Here is a 21,027-nt window from a genome sequence, read left to right on the forward strand (position 1 = left end):
TAATGTGAGTTTAAAATACTGCACCACGAGGACCTGCACTGACATCCGGTTCTAAATTTAGAAAGCATCTAGACAGGCTGTAAATAGTCTCTGGCCTGGTGTGTGAGGAGCGGGACGGAAGCTACGCGGCTCTTCAGTGGGTCGCGGCCCGTCTAAGTGGCGCTGTCGACGCACACAGCGGGGCAGAAGCGGGCCTGCCGCAGGGAGCAGCGAGGTCACGTCCTCTCTTCTCTTTTGTTATATAAGCTCTATTTTTGGAGCGCACGGTTCAGGCCAGCGCGGACTTACCGAGCCGCTGCCGGGCGGACAGTCAGCCGCTCCGAGGCTGTGACCACGTTCCCGCATGGTGCTGGGCATTTTCAGACGTGTTGACCCCTGAACAGTAACCTGTGAGTCACAGCTCTGGTCTTCCGCCGACTCGGACTTGCTACTTTCAAGTCTTTAGCTTCCTGCATGTGGCAGGAATGGGTCCTTTACATCATAGGGTGGAGTCGCTCCGACCACCGACCAGGTTTAACTTCTCAGCACAAGAGCCAGTCACTGACTCGAGTCAGGGAGTCGAGCCAGTCAACATCGGGGTGTGTTACTCAGTAATCTGCTCGTGAATCGGGTGATGGCTGAGGTGGCTCCTTGCTGGCGCGGTTTTCAGCCGAGCAGAGCTGAACCTCCAGGATACTCCTTTCATGTGTCTGCCTTCCAAACCCAGCTGTAATGAAGTGCATCTCCAGCACAATAGTCCTGGTGGGCGGCCGTAAACCAATAAAGACGACCCCGCAGCTCTGATCTGGCTCCTCTGGGAGACGCACGCACTCATGTACCTGCCCCGATGTCGTGCTTCGGAGCTCTCGTCGTACTGACTGCTGCAGCCCCAGAGACTAAAGCCGTCGGGTCGGGACACCTCAGACCTGAAGCCTGCATGAGTCCCTGTGCCTGACGTCTGCGAGCACCAAAATACACAGCGTTTAGAACCATGTTTAATTTCAGAGCTTTTTTAAGACCCGACATCACCCACGGCTTGAAAAGCAAGGTCATTTCGGGAGACAGGAAATCCCACACCCCTGTTCTTTCACAGCACACACAGACCAAAGAAAGGGTTTACCATCCACAAGCGCCATCATTCACCCTTTGTTCCCTCGAGAGAGAAAAAGGGCAAGTTCTGAATCAAGAACGACACTCAGGTCAGGCAGGTCTGTGATTTTCAGAACCAAAGAAGCTAAACGTCCTTCTGGTGTCTCACAACACTGAAGCAGGAGAAAACTATGAGTGAACTACAAACTATTCATCCAGGTAACTAAACTATTAGTTACCTGGATGTAACTCCAGTTCTATGAGTACAGGCGTAGCCCGCACTGACCTCCTCCTTAAAGCTCCGCTGTGTTGTGTCGTGGGGGCAGCACCTACTACCTAAACAGGTCAGAGAAACATTGGGTATGCCCCAGGCCTCCTCCCAATGGAACCCACCCTGAAAAGAGCCACCATAGCTGTCCTCATTTGGAGGAGCAAAGGTTCTACTCTGAGTCTCTCCTGGATGACCGAGCTTCTCTCTCAGAGGGTACGAGCACAGCAAATGGCAGATCACGCCCCCTGCACTGAAGGCTCTGGTTCTGAAGGCTCCAGACGAAACTCCACCGATGTAATGAGAAAAACCACTCCGACCCTTTAGTGGTGCCATGAGCCCAGCAGCCTCGCTCTGCTGGACCCAGGCCGTGCTGTGATTGGCTGATGGGGATTTCTCGCGGCTCACTGACCAAAACTGGATGTTAGAGAGGCAGAAGTGGCAGAGCTCACATCTTCTCATCAATCTCCCCATTTCCCACCTCAGTAACTCGCTGCCTCCTCAGCTCCTCACACCAGAACACACGTCGAGGGAAGCTACACATTCAGTCGCTTCCTGGCCTCAAAACTACCATGTAAACACTGCAGCTGACTGACACATTAACTCAAGTGGCAGAGAGGAATCCTGCTGCGTTTACAAGTCACTGACTCGGGCACTTTGAGACAGTGCAGTAATGACGTCCTATGAATGAATTATTGAATTGAACTTCGGTTTAAGTCACAATACAATGGTTTTAATTCAACAACATAACACTGTCACTGAATTTGGTTTATAGATTAGATTAGATTAGATTGTATTAGATTCTTCCCACAATAGGGACATATGGGTTGTTTTTAAAGACATGAAAGACAAACATAAACAGTTAAAGTCGTAGACAAAGCATAATCACAAAACACCAGAACCATCATAACAAAAAAAACAATAGATTAGATTAAATTAGAAATATGAATGTAAAATGAATAAAAGAAAAAATGCCACAAAAAATGTATGAGCATCGTTGAACTCCTTTATTTATTTATTTTGATTTTTTGCGGATGATGTCCCTCTGTCTGCTCCAGGCCACTCTCCCCAGAACTGTCTACAGCTGGGGTGAGGATTACCTCCCCAAAGTCTGGGGCCATGGTTCTCATACACCCAGGTTGGAAAATCCTTGGGTGGAGGAGTTCAGGTATCTTGTCGCTGAGTGAGAGAAGGATGCAGATGCACTGGAGCTGCACTATCCCTAGCTCTGAGGAGAAGTCAGAAGACAAAGGTATCCACTGCAGTGACCAACTGAAAAAGTTTGTCAGTAGAAGCTCAGGCATCCAGGAGAGACTCTGACAAGTACCTCTGGTCCTCGAAGGGAGGAATCTTCTCAGGATGAGTCCTGAGAGGAGGTCTGACCCAGGACATGCAGGGGTGGTGACCTCAGTGTCCCCTCAGAGGAGGTTCCTGGACGGTCTGCTCATGTGGGCAGCACTCTTCAGATTAAGTTTGGACACCCCTGCTCTCGAGGGTATCTTCTTTCTGCTTGTCACGCAGGGGTTACCACCCCGACTAGAGTAAAGTGTGTTAGGATCTAGCCATTTATCTTCAGAAAAACCTGAGCTCAGTAAAACCACTTGCTACAGTGGAGGTCACGCTTCCCTCGCCATCGAAAGCAGAGCGCCCTCTCTCTGCAGGAGTGTGCATCGATCTCAAGAGCGTTCCTGCAGCCCTGGCTGGAGCTCAGAGGACCACGAAACAGAAAAGAAAACATGAAAACCAAAATGACTGACAGCAAAGATCAAACAAAAGAAACCTCCAAAATGAAAACATCTTTTTATTGTCATACACTTTGTAAAGGATGAGTGCAAATTAGGAGCTCGTGATCAAAAGAACCTACTCGTCACTAAGCCATGGACCATAAGGCATCGTTAAATACAAGCTATCGTCTACAACACGGGGGCGGAGTCAGGAAAAGAAACGACACGATGCAAACGGTGCCGAAAAGAAAGAACTGAAGAGAAAACAAGAAAACACAACACAGTTGTTTACATTCAAATCAAAAGAAGTCCACAAGGAGGAATAAATATCACAGCAAGTGACGATCAAACATGGTCTACAATCCATTATGTACACTTGGCACTAATGTTGGGTCTTTGATTGTTGTCCGGGCGTCGGCGCTAGCGAGCGCTAACCCGCCGCTAGCCTAACCACCGGAGACAAAACCTCGAACAAAAGCCGTGGAAAAGTTTGGCAAAGCATCAGCAGTTCATCAGAAGAAAGCTCATAGTTACGTTTTCAGAACAAGAATCGTCAAAGTCCATCTCATGCACTTGAAAGTTGTAAACAGTACAAATATAAATGATCCACTTACAATATTTGAATCCCAGCAATTCCAAAAACAGACAAGTAACAGCAGCAGATTGTTTGAAAGCATCGTTTCCCGGCGGCGGCGGCGGAAAATGGCTATTTAACAGGATGTGATTGTCGCGGCGGGCGAGCGAATCCAAGCAGTGTACAGCGTGAGTGACGACCGCGGGCGTCACACGGGCGGGCGCTGATATGTTAGCTCTGATATGTTCGACGGGATGAAGAATCGTGGGCCCGAGTCAACTGCTCTTGGACTATCGCGGCATCAGCAGTGTTGCGGTCCCACATGATCCGGTGCCGTCGGCAGAGGTTACCCATTCACCCACCCACTCCTCCTGCCCTCGGAGCAAACACATATTTGGGAGCGGTTCTAATTGATTCCCATTCCAAAGCGACGGAATGGCGCATTTCTCAAGGCCGTCTTGACAGTTCCGTCGCATGGATTGACCTCGTGTGTTACCGTGGCAACCGTTATTGTGATGTTGACGCGCTTTGACCTTGCCAGGAAGATAAATGTTGCTCATTAATATTGAACTTCTGCATGATTGAATGTGAGTCATTACCATAGCGATTGTGTTGTTCCTCCGTAGACGTTGCATTGTTGCTGTGTAAATCGATCTGTAACATTATGGAAATGATCTCCCAGGAAGGAGACAGCAGTGTTTAGGAACCAGGACAGGACCCGGTCCAGTTTCGAGGTTGTGGTTCTTAGCAAGAACACGACGTTGTCCCGAGATAGTGGAGTGGGAGCGCCAGTGGCATGTTGGGAACAGCCTTAGCTCCACCTACAACCTCGCTCTCGCTCCAGTGGCTACAACACTGCTGATGGAGAGGCGTTTGATATCAGCCATCATGTGCTCTTCTTTTACACCCGTAACAGTCGCGTTTTTCACAGAATCTTCCTGGCGTTTTTGTGCATTTTTGTCAAAATGTTTTTGTCCCGTTCCCTCGGTCGGTGTGAGCATCAGTGTTTGGACGCTAGTTTGAGCTGATGTACTGCGGGTTCGTGTGAAGGCGAGGGAGTCATTCGTCAGAGAAAGTGGCGTGAACGGTGCTTACAGTCGACCTCTGAAACCTCAGCCTGTTTGCCGGCCCATTCTGGCCGCTCGCAGACCCAGGTACCACGCGAGTTCACCGTGACGTGTCGTGAAACGTTTCGAGTGTCAGCTGTTTGAAAAGTTGTGTTTCACGAGCCGCCTCGACTCGCACGAGTCTGACACAAACTTGGACGTGACATCTTCACATTCACATGTCAATAAAAGAGGTCAATGGTGATCACAGCACGAGACAGCAGAGATGGCTGGGGTTCGATCACAAGGCTTCAGTGTCGGTGCTTCGGCCTGCCAAGGTACAGTGGCGGCCATTTTAAACACATACTTGGGACTGATTTTCGACTGAACTTTGAGGGAGCGACCATGAAATTAGACTTTGGTGCTGAGCTGATTTTCTATTGGTCAAATTCTTCTGTGGCTGTCGAGTCTTTCTCCGCCAAGTTACCAAGTTACTGTTTTTCATTTAGTGCGCAATGTCATTTATTGAAATAGATGAATTTAAGTTTGTAATACTTTTATTTTAGATTTTGGCCAAACATGTTGTATTTCAGTCCATGGTACCAATGCTAAAAATGCTCATGTTAGCGTTCTCCTTTCTTGAGGTTTTATTTGTACTGGTCAGTCATGATGCCGACATCTGTCAAAAACGCTAAACCAAACTGCTACATTGGCCTTTATAATTGAGTTTACTTTTGTTTCTTCACTTCAGTCATAAACATTTCTTTCCGTCCTACATTTATCATCACAGTCGACATTTTTGCACCATTAACTTTGAAGGTAAACATTTTCTGGAGGTCATGTTTCTTTTTCCTTTCAAGGTAATTATGCTATTATCCATTAGCATTTAGCTTCAAACCGTTTTCTCGTCATGTTTTTTACTCTTTACTTTACTACAAAGAAGGAAACGAGTCTGCTTCACACTTGAGAAAGCAAAAGTTCCGAGTGTCACAAGCCAAAATTTAAAAGTTAAGTCATGCAGACCCAAGGCAAGCCTGACTTCAGGCTTCCTAAACTCCGACTTGGCTGAGCCTGGAGATGGGACACCGGCACATCTCTGAAGGAACCAGGACTGACGATGGCTGACAGACAAAAGTGATGGAGACGATGGAGATCTGGACGGTTACATTCATCGGAACAAAAGAAAGACATGGAATTGTTCTGTTCTCTGACACAGGTTTCAAACTCCAGGATGACATGTTGAAAATTTACAGGCAAAAATACATCCAAGAAAGAAACCCAAACTCATAGCAACAGAAGAGATCGTTGGTCAAAAGAAAAGCAATCCAGTATGGTGGAAACCAAAGCAAAGATGAGTCCCGACTGCTCGTCTGTACACACACATGCCAACATTCCATGAGGAGACACACAGCGGGCAGTCGTCGTCACCGGGCTGGCTTTTTGGATTCAGTGCATTCTTTAAGGAGGCGGGTTAATTACGGGAAGTGTCTTCTGAAGTAAATATTTGCTGTTTAAACTCATTTGACATACTCAGCTGACTTCCAGAAGTGTCCGGGGTGGGAGAGGCGGCGGTTCCGCTTTGGCAACTTTTCCAGTAAATCCACCAGTTTGGAGAAGCTGGGCCGCTCCTCCTGCGTGTGCGCCCAGCAGAGCAGCAGAATGTCCTGCGAGACACAAACGGACAGGTGACTGGTGGCGCCGGACCCACGTCGCCACAGATCCTGCCGAGACGGTAGCTTCAGGAGAACCGTGACGGAGGAAATACTGACGCAAAAAAAGGAGCTTTGGAACGAGACGTACTGAAATCTCCTTCCCCATCCCGGTCTGGGCCAGACTGGGCTTGATCCCGCTGCCTATCTGCCAGATGATCACCTCCGCCGGCTGACTCTTGTAAGGCCACTCGCGTGCGTGTAACTCGTACCAAATGGTTCTGTGGAGACAAAACAGGGGTCAGGAGGTGAGGTCACCAGCTCACAGCTCTTGCTCAACCTCCACTCAGAGAACTTCTCTCCAGTGTTGTGCCTGACTGGAGGAACCTCCACCTCTCCTGGAGGATCAGAGGCTCTCCTCCGAGTCTCCCCTGGATGACTGAGCTTCTCTCTTAGAGAGTCCAGACAGAGAAACTGTTGTTCAGAAGGTCACTCCAAAGCTGGGGACCACTGGTGCGAGGAGAAACCCAGACAGCTTTGCCTTCTGGCTCAGCTCTTTCTTCATCATGACTGACTGATACGTGAAGTGGCTGCCTTGATGGAGACAAGTGGAGCAGAGATACTGAAGGCAGAGGTCTTCAGGCGGCTTGTTTTTCTCTGTGATGCTTCAGACCGGCTCCTTCATCGATGGACTCACGAGCCACACACTTGATCACAGTTTAATAACAAGGAAAAGGCAACACTCTGAAAGTCAAATCTGAAGGGTCTAAAAATAGCTCTTGGCCAGGAGTGATGGAGAAAAAAAGCCGAGGATTGCTGATGAATATGTATGAGAGCTACAGGGGTCACCTCAAGGTAGCGCAGAGGCTCGCGGAGCAGCTGGACCTGGTGAGTCAAAGCTGCAGCCCTCCCTACAGAATGATATTGTGACGAAAGCTTCCATATGGGGGACCATCTGAAATGCAATTGTGTTAGGAGTCAACAAAGCCAGCCCACCCCCGCGAGTGAATCAGTGGCAGGAAGGACAGCCGCCGCGCAGCGCCTCGGTTTCATCAGACTTTGGAGAGAGGTGAAGGCGAGTCTCTCAAAAACCAGGGATGGAGTGAAGACAGAGCTCAAGCATCTTCAAGATGAAGGCAAATGCAATCTTCTTCGACAGGTGTTCCATCTCCAGATGTCCTCATCATCCTCTCATCGGGATCCTCACTGTGGTCCTCCTCTCCTTCATCTCCAACGTTCCTGGTCCAAATGTGTCTCTCCACTCCACAAACATCTTCAAACTTCTCAACACCTCCGTCTAATATACTCATTTATCTTTCCTCCTAATTACGGCATCTTCATCTCTGACTCGCCTGACTGACTCCTGAGTCTCCAGTCTCTCAGTCAAGACTCCCCCACTGTGGCAGGAGCATCACTGATCACACGCCTTGCTGACGACCCTTCGGTTGATACACAGTTTTGACTCCATCTAGAGTCACAGACAGTCATGAATCTCAGATTTGTTCCTTTCACTATCTGAGATGAGAACCTCTGCAGAGTCATCTAATATAAGAGATCGGGTCATTTTGGAGCCTCGCTGCGTCTGCGTGACACTCGGCTACCGACCAGCTTGCTCCATGTGCTCATCACTTCATCTCCATGTAGCATTATGGGATGGTTATTAAAGATTCTCAGAGCGAACAGAGAGAACTCGCTGGCTCCCTCCAGACTAACCAGGCTAGCATCGCGTCAGGACCTGTTCCCACTGGGGTGCCACAGAGCTCTGTACTTGGATCTCCACAGGTGTCACTTGGACTAACTCCCTCCACACACGTCCCGAGTCACAATAGGCAGGGCGTTGATCTTTAACTTGAGCTGGACTCTTCTTCAGGTGCCGTCACACTGACTTGGAGACTCGGTACTCACAGTGGTTGCTCCAACCACCAAAGCCACCTCCTCTTGTTGATCCATTTTCCCTCTCTGCTAAAGTCACAGTACAAATTGGGTTCAGATTGGTTGCGACTTGTCACCGGAGGTTCCGACTTTGACGCAACAGAGGTTGGTCCAAACGTCACAGCTTGCCACACCAGGTGGCGCTGGTTCTAGTCCCGGCCAAGTCTAACGTGGTGAAAGGAAGAGCTGAACAAACCCTCCTGTCACCTGGCTCTCGGGCTCAGAACTTGCGTGAAGACAGATCTTGGGACTACATTTCGAATACGTGTGTGACCCCGTCACACCCTGCACCACAGAGACTTCCTCCTGGTTGATGTCCTCTAATTAGTCGCCTGCCAGTCTCCTGCTATTATCTAATCAGCTTCACATTTTCGGAGGCCGCCTCCCTCTTGTTTTCCATTAGTCCACCAGACTCGCTCCCGAATGTTGGCGGCTCTCACATGGGAGGGCTAATCACCCAACACTGATCCAACATCTGCTCGCAGCAGCGAAGCAGCCGCTGCTGCTCAACTCCCAGGAGTTCGGTCAGGATCCAGTTAGTGGAGCTTCATCCTGCTCAGCAGCCATCATCGTTGTCGTCATCATCATCATGAGCACCGGTGTCACACACTGGTGGTCGCCTCCCTGAGCCGTTCGGTTCTGACTCAGCTGTGGATCCAGATTTACACTGGAACTAAAGAACCTCACTGACCTGAATGAAAGAGGGAACGAGAAACTGCTACAAATAAGGCGACTTTATCAGAGTGGGAGGCTAGAGGTCAGAGGTCAGGGTCAAGGTTAAGGGCTAGAGACAGGATTAACTGAGAACAGTAAACAGAATGGGGGATGAGTGTTCAGGAGTGACATCATCAAGCCAGTGTGTTAAAAACCTTTTTCTTGTCTCAAGCTCCAAAAAGAGGAGCACTGGGGACCAGCAATGACTCATTCAACAAAGACAGATGATTTAAAGTCAACAGCCGACAAACAAACTGGGAAGCAGCGAAGGACTCACCCGAAAGCAAAGACGTCAGACTGTTTGGAGAAAGGAAGCTTGTCCTCTTCCGTGTCCGGAGAGAGCTGCTGGATGATTTCCGGAGCCAGGTGACACAGCCAGCCGTTGGGAATTCTCAATTTGTCTTCTCTCCGGCTGCAGAGCACCAAAACAGGAGATCATTAACGGTCAGGGAAGTCACATGGCCGCAGAAGGAATAACAGACGTGAAGCTGCAACGTCTCCCCAGCTGCTGGTCGTTCAGCAAGCGAAACACTTGCCACCTGCAGCGCCACAGCCAGCGCCTCCAGTGTGCACTTCATCTCATCTCTCCACTGAGGTCAGGTGATGACTAGAACTGCTCGTGACTGAGGTCGAGGTTTTTAATGTTCCACACCTGAGACTCTCTCTTTTGAACGTTCACCATCCATCCATCCAACATCTTCCTCCAGCCATTCTGGATCAAAACTGAGGTGACAAGAGACATTGTCTCCAGGGTCTGCCTGTGGCCTCCTCCCAGTTCAACCCCTCATAAAGTCTTTCTGGCAAGAGCCACCTCACCAGTCCTCTCCTGGAGGAGCAGAGGTTCTTCACCGATTCTCTTCTCGATGACTGAGCCTCTCTCTCTCAGAGAGTCCAGACAGAGAAGCTCTAGTTCTCTGGGTCACACTAAAGCTGGAGGAGAAGCCCAGTGGTCAGTGGAGAGCTTCTGGCTCAGCTCACGGAGTCTGTCCCCAAGTGGAGGAGTATCTTCGGGTCTCTGCTGACCTCTGACCTCAGAACATATTTCCGTGCTACATTCTTCCACCAAGATGAGACGACTTCAGAGTTGACACTGGAGTCACAACCTGTGGGTGGATCAGGATCTTCCCTACGCCCCCTGCTGAGTTCCTCAGGACTACAAGAGCCACCACATGGCTCCCCACACGCAGCGTTGCTGGTGTAGAGGTTTATTTTTGCGCGTCTCCTCAGTGCTTCAGATTTCTATTTCCACCTGCACCTTTTCAAGCTCAACTCTTTTCATCTTTCGTTGCTCTGCACTCGGCGCCTGCCACAACATTAGCCCAGAGTGCTGTTGCTCACGCTGATGAGCGCCAGCGCAGTATTTATAACCTGCGGCGAATGTGCGTTTTGTCGTCCGTCGAGTCACAAGCTAAGAAAGAGGCGTCTCTGACGTGCGAGGAGACACACTCACCTGCCAGCCTGCAGAACCCCTGATATAGTGAAGAGCCCGAAATCGGTGATGACGACTTTGCCGTTGTCGTAGAACACATTCTTGGACTTCATGTCTTTGTGCAGGATCCCCTTGGCGTGGAGGTAGCCCATCCCCTGAGGAGGCACAGACGTGACTCGGGTGTTCGGTGACCAGCGAGCGTGTCGCTGTTACCTTGACCATCTCCTGGGCGATCTGTCGCGTCTTGTTGACGTCCAGCACCACTTTGGCGTCCCGCACCACCGAGTACAGAGTCCTGCCTTTACACAGGCTGAAAAGAGATGTGTGAGATTAGGAGGCAGAATTATCATATCTTAACAAGGATTTCCACTCGGGCTTATCTTGTGTCCGCGAGACGCTTCAGTTCTGGTGACGGACAACATTTGTTTTTCTCTGAACTGAATTGTTTTTCGAAGCCATTCATTCGAAGGGAGGATTCTAGTTCTAGTTGGGGTGGTGAAACTTTGTCGCAGCTGGGGGTGTCAACATCTCTCCATCCCTGTGCATCGATGGACCTCCACAGTGCGACATTGGTTCTAACCCCATTATCTGGTTGGACTTTTTCAGCCTTGTCACAGCTGCATGTGACTAAATATAAAACACTCTAAATGTGGTTCGTGTTCATACAAAATCCTAGTATTTGTATGGTTATCTGTTGTACAACCTGTATTGTATTTAATGTTGCGATCATGTTTGATCAAAACGTCCAAAACACCTGAACTCTTCCCCAGCTGTGTCTAAGAACGTGACTAACGTGTTCAAAGCGTTCGCACAAAGCCTGTTGTATCCTTGTCTCTACTGCACCAAACAATAACAGATGGGTTCTGTCATTTCTTTGTCCGTAGATGGTAAAAAAATAAACATAAGCTCTGTGATGCTACATGCTAGCAGGCCACCTAGCATTAGCTATACGATGGTACAAGTCGATTGCTAGGTGCCAAACTCACCAATTGTTCTCACTAGCCTTCCACCTTTAGCATCTATACAAGCTACGTTAGCACACAACACGTCTTAATGGAGGAGAGGCATATAAGGTGCATCTATATCATTCATTAAACAACTTTATCTTTTTGTTTCAGGCAGCCATTGAGATTGTCCGACGCTGCAGGGAAGACCAGTGTGAGCGGCTTCGCTGTGACGGAGACACAGGGGAGGGAGGAGAGCTGCCGCCAGAGATGGGGTCTCCTGACCTGACGTGAAGGACGGTCTCTGCACCTGAGATCTGCACTGCTTGCTAGCTGAACCAACTCTGAGGAACGGCAGGATTTTTTTCCATCTACTGACCGGACTGTGTTACGAGGCGTCACGCTACTGACGACAAGCATGTTAGCTAGCTGAGAACAGCAGGTAATGTGTTGGTATCCCTTCATGAATCCTGACCACTTGAACTTGTCTGCGCGGTTAAGGTTTTATTTTTTACCACCCGAACGTGGGTGTCCTTTTATTGCACTTGTCCGGTGCCGTCGGTGAATAAAGTGTCACTGCTATGCGCAGCCCTGTTTGTGCGGAGGAGGTGTCACATTTCAAAATAGGTCTACAACTGGGCCCTCCACAGCCTTCAGCCTCCACAGTGCCGCGCAGGTTACCACGGCGATGGACCCGAGGCCAACAGGCGGGTCCTGACAGCTGCAGCCGCTCCTGCCTCAGTGTGACTGGCTCTGCAGTGAGCACCGCCATAATCACTGCCAGCGAGCCTCCGCCAGGCCATCGATCAAACGATCAATATTTATTTTTCGGCGCTAATAGAGCCCGACGTCCTCGTCCCTAATCGGCTTTACGATGTCGCCGGGACGATTAATTGACTCCGCGCCTCCGAAGCTCATCAGGGAGGAGGGAAGCGGCATGGAGACGGCCACCGCAGCTGTGAGGGGGCTCCGGTTCAACTCTGTGAGGACATCCATCAAGCTAACTGCTGTGGCACTCCTCATGAGAGGAGACGCTGGCATCACACGCTCGGGACGACTTCCTCGCTCTTTAATATCCGGATATCGGCCTCTTGACCTTTGGTTATTACCCAGGAATCACGGTGGAGAGAAAAGCTAGACCCTGTGAGGACACGAGTAAATATGTTTTCCTCTTTTTCGTTCTCTTTCGTCCATCGCTGTCGAAGAGAAAACACTTCAGGAGACGGTTTGAAACGGCTGACAAACATCTCTACGACTTATAATTAGATGTCATTTAATTAAGCCCCGTCATGTGCCTCAGGCGACGACGGGCAGCAGATAATTAAAAGTCGTGATAAAGAACAGGTTTGTGTGTGAACTGGTGAGTCTCATCGAGCCACGGAGCATGTTTTTATCCTCGCCAAGGACCTGAGTTTTTTGGGAAGTGATGAATAAATTTCAGTCGGGTTTTCAGGACGGAACAGACATCGGCACCTGTGGGACTGCAGAGGGCGCCACCTAGTGGTCAGTGCTGTGGTGAGAATTTATTGTTTCCATCTCTGCTGGATTCACATCAGCTTGTTGAAGGACATGCTCTTCTCCACAGGTCATGAACACAACACGCATCATAAGAGGTCGAGTTTTTAATGCGCTTTGGAAAGCATTCGGCTTTAAGCCAACTATATGTGTCTGAAGCTCTCATGGGCCACATATTATCAGCGGACAGGCCAGATGTGGCCTACGATCCGGAAGTTTGACACAGCTGATCAATGACGTGCACCATAGGATCGTGGTGAGGTCGCGTGCCAGCATGTTTGAGTCGGGTTTGAAGATGAAAATTCTGGCGTCATAAAAGAGACACACTCAACAGTCAGACAACTTCTTTCTAGCTTCAAGGGCACTTAGTTTTCCTTCACTGCCTGTGAATCCTCCTGCACAGTGGGGGGCGCTCTGATGAGAAAAAAGGCTTCTGTGAGCTGTTCTCACCTTGTGATGATGGCCAGGTGCGGGGGACTCATGCAGGCCCCCATGAACAGCACCACGTTCTCGTGACGGGTGTTGCGGTATGCCATCACTTCCCGCTTGAAGGCCTTCAGCTGGTCCTCGTTGTCGCGCTCGATGTCGATCAGCCGGATGGCCACCTCCCCGTGCCAGCGGCCGTGGAAAACCTTCCCAAAACGCCCTTTCCCGATCATCTCGCCGATCTCCAGCTGCTCGAATGGGATGTCCCACTCCTGCAGGAAGATGCTGGTCTGGCTGGCCTTGCGGGGGAAGTTGCGAGCCGAAAGGAGCGACAGGTTCATCTCCTCGAACTCGTCCCCGGACTCTTCGTCATTGCCATCCTCGTTCTGGAGAGGGTGGAGGAGACGTGCAGTTGAGTGTCACCAGCTTCTCTCAGGGATGAAGACTGCAGTTACATTCTGTTGGAGTTGGAGGTACTAAACTATCTCTTCTCTGTGGAGAAGAAAGAGCTGAGCTGAGAGACAAAGCTCTCCACTGACCAGAGGGTTTCTCCTCTCACCTGTGGTCACCAGCCTTGGAGAGAGCCAAAGATCAGGAGTCTCTGTCTCTCTGTCTGGACTCTCTGAGAGAGAGAAGCTCAGTCATCCAGGAGAGACTCAGAGGAGAGCCTCTGATCCTCCAGGAGTGAGCTGAGAAGACTCAGACATATTATACAGAACCATCTTAAGGCTCAGGTTGAGAGGCAGCAGTCGTAGCACAGAAGCCCAGAGCTCCTCCTCTGCAGACACCACCTTCACTCATTCATGTTCAGCCGTCTGTGGTCACTGCATGTTAAGTGAACCCATAATGACCTTTGGCTGTTTGGCTCCTGTTCACTCCAACTTTTCATGACTGGACTGGAAGCTGCTGTTGGTGTGGTGTGTAGTAATATGTCATGAAGGTTTGGCACTTCATAAATGGGACGGCGATCATTGACATGCAGGCGAGGAGCTGGGACACGCCTGACAACAGCCAGGGGCCACACACGACTTCATTTACTCTGATCTGAAATTGAATGCCGCGCGATCGTCGCCTGCCGGAATATTATTCAATTTCATTCTCTTCCTCGCCCAACGCATCACTAATGAAGACCCGTCTGTTGCTGCTGGTGTTGCTCCAAGCGCCACGACACGTGAAGGAGAACCAACTCGTGGACTTACATCTGACGTGGGTTCCACCTCGATTTGAAGCAGAGGGTTCCCTTCGTTCCTGGAAGAGAAGGGAACAGAGTTAGACAGCGACATTTGCCCCAAACACCTCTCCACCCCACAAGAACTAGAGCTGCCAGCCAGCGCTGGTTTAGCTCAGCCTGTCATGTGACATGGGCCTGTCATGTGACCCGGACCTGTCAGGTGATGATGAAGAGAGACTGTTTTTTTAATGTCATTTTTCTATTGTTTAATTTGTTCTGTATTGTTTGCTATTGCATTTCCTTTTATTGGCTTTTGAAAAGTTTTGAAAAGGACTTTTAAAAATATATTTTCTTGACCACAAGTCATGGGGGCAGCAGTCAAAGCAGAGACATCCAGACGTCTCTCTGGAGTGGGTCTGCCTCCTAGTTGAACTCAAGATTCCTGCGCAGCCTCAAAGCTCCTTTCCTGGAGGAGCAGAGGTTCTCCTCTAAGTCTCTGAGTCCATCAGTAAGCCGGTCTTCAGCTCACTCCGAATGGTAACAACAGATCAGAGGAGAAACCCAGCGGTCCGTGGAGAGCTTGTCTTCTGGCTCACATTTCTTTCTTACAACCAGCAGCCAAAAGCAGTGACGCCTGCACCTCTCCGTCCTCGGCCGTCGTCTACACTTAACGTCCGAGTGCAGGAAGACATCTTCCACTGTCAGGCGAGAGCGGATTAGCCTGATCACCTGTGCGGTGAAAGCGTCCGGATGTTGTGCCACGCTGCCGATAAAGCTGTTTTTGTCGAACACAATCTGAACGCAGAGCGAGAAGTGACACAATAATCTTCGCTTTACATCATAATGGTTATGGTAATTACTGCAGCACTAAAACCTCATTTCTATTCAACCTGCTTTTTTTATTTTCTCTGAATATATGTTTTTATCTCTGAGCTGACAGCTGCGACAGAACAGAAGACGAGCGCGACGGCAGATTGAGAGCCAACAACACAAGCACTCAGCGCTCCTGAGAGCGCTCCAGATCCTGATGACGATTGCAGCAGAGAGGCAGAGGTCAGCGTCCGTCACGTGGCCTGGTCTTCCACTCACTCGCTGGCTGGCTTTGGAGAACATCAATCATGTCACTGTTCCTCCCACCACAGGGGGCGCCGTCCCAGCAGACTGCTGTTTGAAGTTGTTGGTTCAGGTCACCTGTTCGGACGAGCCTGAAGCAGGAGAGCAACTGAGCAGTTTCTCTCCTCTGGATCGACGATCGGATGCTTTAAAACATTTCACCCACCCGGGCGTGGATCTGAGACGGGTTTTGTGTAGCTGTCCATCGCTCCACCAACAGCAGCTAAGTTGCTAGGCATTGTCCTGTAACGCTGTCTACAGTCACGCCTCAGTTTAGAAATCGAGTGTTGTTTGCGAGCAATGCTTGACTGGACATTGTTTAACGTTGGCTGACTTCAAGGACACACACAGGCCACTCATGTACAGGAAGACAGGTGGGTCAGTGCAATAGCTGGTTGGTGAAAGCACAGGTTTTGGCTCAGATGGACTCTAGCGTTGTAGTGAACCAAAGAACAAGAGCTTTCTAAGTCATCTAGAAGAGACTCGGAGGAGATTGCTCTCAGAGAGGAGGTCCCGGGCCAGACCCAGAACACACTGGAGAGTTGATTTCTCTGTTGACCTTGGATGAGGTTTCCAGTCAGACGTTGCACTTAGATTGAACTTGTTGGCTCTAGGAGGAGCAGTGGTTCGTGCTGCTTCAGTGTCCAGTGAGTGTCTCTCCCTGAGCGTGTTTCCTCTCGGTGCTTCAGTGATGGGTGTGTGTGGGACTGGAGACCCCGCCTCTAGCCTCTGGTATCTGAGACAGAGGTCCCATCAGAAGTGTGGACCCTGAATTCCAGGATGAAGGTCGAGAGGAGTGACGGTGAACTGAAGGCTCTGGGAGTCACTATTATTACCCTGCTCTTCTCTCCCGCCTCACAGAAGAGAAAAGACACATCTGCTGGTAATTTCAGAGGAGACCTCCACAAGTAAAAGCTCGTAATTCATCCACACAACACCATTCCGATGCTCTGCGTCATCATCCTGAAACACTTGAGAGAAGGATGGAAGGCGGTGTGCTCTTCAGATTTGGTCACAATCCCTCACATCTGGACCGGAGCACTCTCAGCCTGTGACGGATTCAGATCCTAATCTAATTAACATCTGGGTCGAGAGGCATCTCATCCCTCCTCCACCTCTTCCGGTCGCTGCCCGTCGCTCAGCGCAAATGCAGCAGGCATGGCAAGTGTAGCGTGAAGCCCAGGCCACGCTGCCGTCCGTCACGTCGGCCTCGCCTCGGAATCGTCACCCAAATATCCCTGCTCCAGTAAGTTTGGCTCAGCGGTGGGGGGGAGGGGAAGCGGTGCGTCGGACGACGTACTCACCCGGGCTCCGACAGAACTGGGTGCAGGATGACTTGTGGCGCTCGGCTGGGGGGAGTCTCTGGAGCGACATCTGTGCACCAAGAAGACAAGATCAGTTTAGTCTTCATTCCAAACACACACTAATATCGCCTGCACTGCACTCTCTTCTACACTTCCCTTCATGACTGTCCATTACTGTTAGAGCTCTCCACCCTCCTCCCCACTTTCACAACCACCATATCATCTGCAAACATCATGGTCCATGAGGCTCCTCTCTGTCCATCACCAGAAGTAATCGAACAATCCCTGATGTCTCTCCTGTCTCACTGCCCTCAAACATTGCTGCCCCACCCGCTCATCCTTATTCAGCAGCACGCGTCCTTTCCAGGAACTCCTTCACTGGCTTGGTCTCTATCTACAGAGCCACAGCGACTCCTGTAGCTCTACCCCCAGGTGGACACTCTCTGACTTGCATTTCTGATTCCTGACATGAAGAGTAAAACCAGTGGATGAACTACGCGGCCCTCAGTGAGGGAAGGAGGAGAGAGAAGCTCCGTCAGCATTCATGTCTCTGATGGTGATGTCAATTACCTCTCGCACATCAAATGTTTCTTGGAAATTGATGGCGGCTGCCTCCACGTTCGGAGGATTACAGGAGGAGAAAGAGCAGGTGTAATTCACACTCGGCGTGTGTTGTGATGCCGCACTGACAGCCCGGACATTCTCTGCCTGCGATGCCAATCTCCGGCACATAATAGCGCCGGCGCCGTCCCTTTGTGTCGGGTGCATTAGAGGCTGGCAGCACCGCCACCGCAGGGATTGTTTTTTGTTTCAACATGGGTGTTAGCATAGATTTACCGGACCGAAGGCGCAGCTTTCTGTGAAGGTGTGAGCCAAAGCCGCTGAGATCCCTGTGACGGAGCGACTCAGAGTTCAGGGATGAGCCGCGGTGTGATGTGAGTGAGACCACAGGACCTGTGGCTCCATCCCAGAGGGGAAGTCAGGGGCACACTTTTGGTGCATACATTACTTTTTTTTCTTTTTTTTGCAGGTACTTCTACAGAAGTTTCATCTGGATGTCCACTGGTTCATGTCTCCATGCTCTGTTTCGTTCCTCACTGCATTTAAAACTTTCTACTGCCTCCCTAAGTCAGTACAAATGAAGCAAACAGGAAGGGCTCCGCCCACTTTCTGCCCAGCAGCACCTGTGCTGATGGCTTGAGAACTCACCTGGAAAGATGAACTGCTGCTTGTACTTGAAATAGCTGGAGGCTGCGGGGACACACGCAACACGTCAGCTGGGGAACAAAGACAAGATCTGTGCTCCTCGTCTACCTGTCAGGTTGAACTGCTTCTGTTGCCGTGCTGACTGTGGGGACGGGTGCAGAGGTGATGGGGGCGTGGCGCTGCTGGGGAGGGGCGGGGCTGGCGAGGACGGCGTGGAGGACGTGGTGGAGGACGGGTTGCTGCTGGAGTCAGGCTGGTAGGGCACGGCGATGTGATCCTGGTGAGAGACGGCCAGTCATGACTGCTGTGGAGCCGAGCTAATTTCACCTGCGCTCACTGCCCACAATGGAATTCTGCTTCAGCTTCACTTTCTTTCTTTTTCTTTTCTTCTTTTATGACATTTTCCTTTGAGTTTTTCAGTTCCTTCCCTTTTCTTTGCTTATTTTTTGTACTGCTTTCATTTTCTCTTCATTCCTTTCTGCTAAAATTGTGTTATTTATTATTTATCTCACAATCATGTTATCTATTTATTATTTTATTACAAACAACATGTTAGTTTTTTTCAGTTTCTGTTTTTCTGCAGCCGAGTTTTGGTTTATTGACTCGATTCCAACCAATTCTCTTCGATGTCTCCATAGCTTATTCTTTCCTCCCTCACCTGCGGCCTGCGACTTAGTGCCGGCTCATCATCAGTAACCTACTAGCTAGTCTTAAACGTCCTCTCTCTGCTGGTCGTCGGAGACACGCCGAGTCTCGTCAGCGTCTCGGTGATCCATCAGCCCCAAGTGTTCCATCAAAGCAGCATCTGCTCGCCGCGCATTGCTCAACGTCTCCGTGACTGATGCGTCACGCCTCGTATTGATCAGCGTGCGACAGCAGCAGGTTGAAGCTAGAAAGTTCAGGCGCTCAGACTCGCGACGACATGAGACGCGAAGCTCGAGCTCTGAGCAAGGCAGCGTCAGAGGAGCAGAGTCGAGGTGAGGGCCAGGTCCTCTTCTCAACCACCGCGTGCGTCAAGCACTCACTTCACTGCTGCTATTGAGATTAGTTTTTCAAAATTCTAACTAAGATGGTCACAATTTATTTTCAATCCTCTTATGAGATATTTGTTGTGTGTGTTAATTATACAGCTTTTTTTGTGTTTTCTTCCGTTCTCTGTTCTTGGGATTCATTTTTCAGCCATTAGGATTTGTTTTGGATGTTTGTCTTGGTTTTTTTTCTGCAGTAAAAAAATGTAATTTATTGTGTGTCTTTTCTCAGCACATCTGTCTTTTCCCCACGGATTTATATTTTTTATTTGAAGTTCCTTTTTTCTCCTAAATATTTTTCTAACTTCCTTTCGTCTCCACTCTACCCAGACGTGTTTCCCTTCTGTCTCGTCTCTCTTCTGCAGTGGAGTTTCTGCTCTGGCTCCTCTGAGTTTGTCTCCAGCTGCAGGCCTCCGGTCCCGGAGTGGACTCGGACCCGGGTCACACCGAGCACCCCCCTAAAATCCCCCCCCCACACACACCTCTCAGCACTCACCTTGTTGATCTTGTTGGTCTTGGGGAGCGTCTGGCTGATGTGCAGGTCCGTGTACCTGAGCGGGTTGTTGATGTCGCAGGGCACCGACTCGGTCCGGACCAGACGAGCTACTGGAGAGACCAAGGTGAGTGGGTCGGGGAGAAGCGAGCGAGTGAGCGACGGCGTTGTACCTGGAGTCGTTCCTTGTTGGTCTAGAAAAGTGAGAGAGACTGTGAACTGCTGGACTCTCTACTACCTCAGTCAACAGTGCTGCGTGTGGTGTTCTCCTCTGATGTTCAAACACCTCAAACAATTTTAGACTAATGCAAATACAATTCAGTAATAAAGCATCATTTTGTTTTTAAATGCATGTTTATGATTTCACCATCTCATATTTACTTCCTCAGATCCCAGAGATAATGTTTTTACATAATCAGTTCCTTATCAAGGTAGGTTTCATGAATGATTGATTTTGCTTGACTCCAACTATCTTCATTCCTTTGAGTTGGATGTGTTTTCCAAACATTTCTCGCTTGCTTTTGACTGAATAACATTGGGAGCACAGGAGAGTTCTCTTCACGAACGTGCCATTTGGAACCCACTCTTCCTCCATGAACTCAGCTGTCGCCTTTTACATCCTGCTAACCAACACGTTCAGGTCCACAGTGATCGTGTCACAAGACCTTTGAGAGACTCTCGTCCTCCTCGCTGGATGATCAGCAGGTGACAGGGCGGAGCTTCTTTGGTGCATTTGTTGTGGCACTTCAGCCTGCAGAGACCAGAACACTGCTGTAGTACTGACGCTGCTGATGGGTGTACTGTGATGGTGATGGGAGTACAGTGATGATGATGAGAGTACTGTGATGGTGTTGGGAGTACTGTGATGGGAGTACTGTGATGGTGTTGGGAGTACTGTGATGGTGTTGGGAGTACTCTGATGGGAGTACTGTGATGGCGATGGGAGTACTGTAATGGGAGTTCTGTGATGGCGATGAGAGTACTGTGATGGTGATGAGAGTACTGTGATGGCGATGAGAGTACTCTGATGGGAGTACTGTGATGGTGATGAGAGTACTATGATGATCGTGATGGGAGTACTGTGATGGTGTTGAGAGAACTGTAGTGGAAGTACTGTGATGGTAATGGGAGTAGGTGTGGAAGCAGTAATGAGAGCAGAACTGATGATGGTAGTACTGGTGACTATGCAGCTGATGCTGGTGATGGTAGTACTGATGGCACCAGTGTTCTTATAATTAGTGTTAATGAGTGTTAAAAGATGATGAGAAGAACTGACAATGGTACTAGAATAGTACCAATGATGCGTAGGAGGAGATGAAGTATTAGAACATAATCAGAGTGACAAACGAAGGACGAAGAAGCATCAATAGCAGTACTGTCGAAGTAAGCGGTAGAATGAGTAGCGTCAGTAGTTGTACGAGTG

General features: G+C 49.7%; 1 protein-coding gene across 5 annotated transcripts in view; it reads right to left on the minus strand.

Annotated features, from left to right (window-relative positions):
- ksr2 (kinase suppressor of ras 2) overlaps positions 1 to 21,027 on the minus strand; it is a 66,199-nt gene that overhangs the window by 4,284 nt on the left and 40,888 nt on the right. For 2 of the 5 annotated variants that reach the window (XM_053870656.1, XM_053870654.1), the window contains 12 exons: positions 20,270 to 20,355; positions 19,608 to 19,798; positions 18,192 to 18,360; positions 18,087 to 18,128; positions 16,878 to 16,947; positions 14,489 to 14,537; positions 13,314 to 13,675; positions 10,618 to 10,714; positions 10,426 to 10,559; positions 9,253 to 9,387; positions 6,481 to 6,610; positions 2,832 to 6,344 (listed from right to left, as the gene is read on the minus strand). In XM_053870656.1, coding sequence (XP_053726631.1) covers positions 6,198 to 6,344; positions 6,481 to 6,610; positions 9,253 to 9,387; positions 10,426 to 10,559; positions 10,618 to 10,714; positions 13,314 to 13,675; positions 14,489 to 14,537; positions 16,878 to 16,947; positions 18,087 to 18,128; positions 18,192 to 18,360; positions 19,608 to 19,798; positions 20,270 to 20,355 — 1,612 coding nt within the window. In that variant the 3' untranslated portion in view covers positions 2,832 to 6,197. Of the gene's footprint in view, positions 1 to 2,831; positions 6,345 to 6,480; positions 6,611 to 9,252; positions 9,388 to 10,425; positions 10,560 to 10,617; positions 10,715 to 13,313; positions 13,676 to 14,488; positions 14,538 to 16,877; positions 16,948 to 18,086; positions 18,129 to 18,191; positions 18,361 to 19,607; positions 19,799 to 20,269; positions 20,356 to 21,027 lie in introns of those variants that run through there. The other 3 variants (XM_053870659.1, XM_053870657.1, XM_053870655.1) reach the window with 3 other exon arrangements.

This window comes from Synchiropus splendidus, chromosome 7 (genome assembly GCF_027744825.2).
Source record: "Synchiropus splendidus isolate RoL2022-P1 chromosome 7, RoL_Sspl_1.0, whole genome shotgun sequence".
Lineage (NCBI taxonomy): Eukaryota > Metazoa > Chordata > Actinopteri > Syngnathiformes > Callionymidae > Synchiropus > Synchiropus splendidus.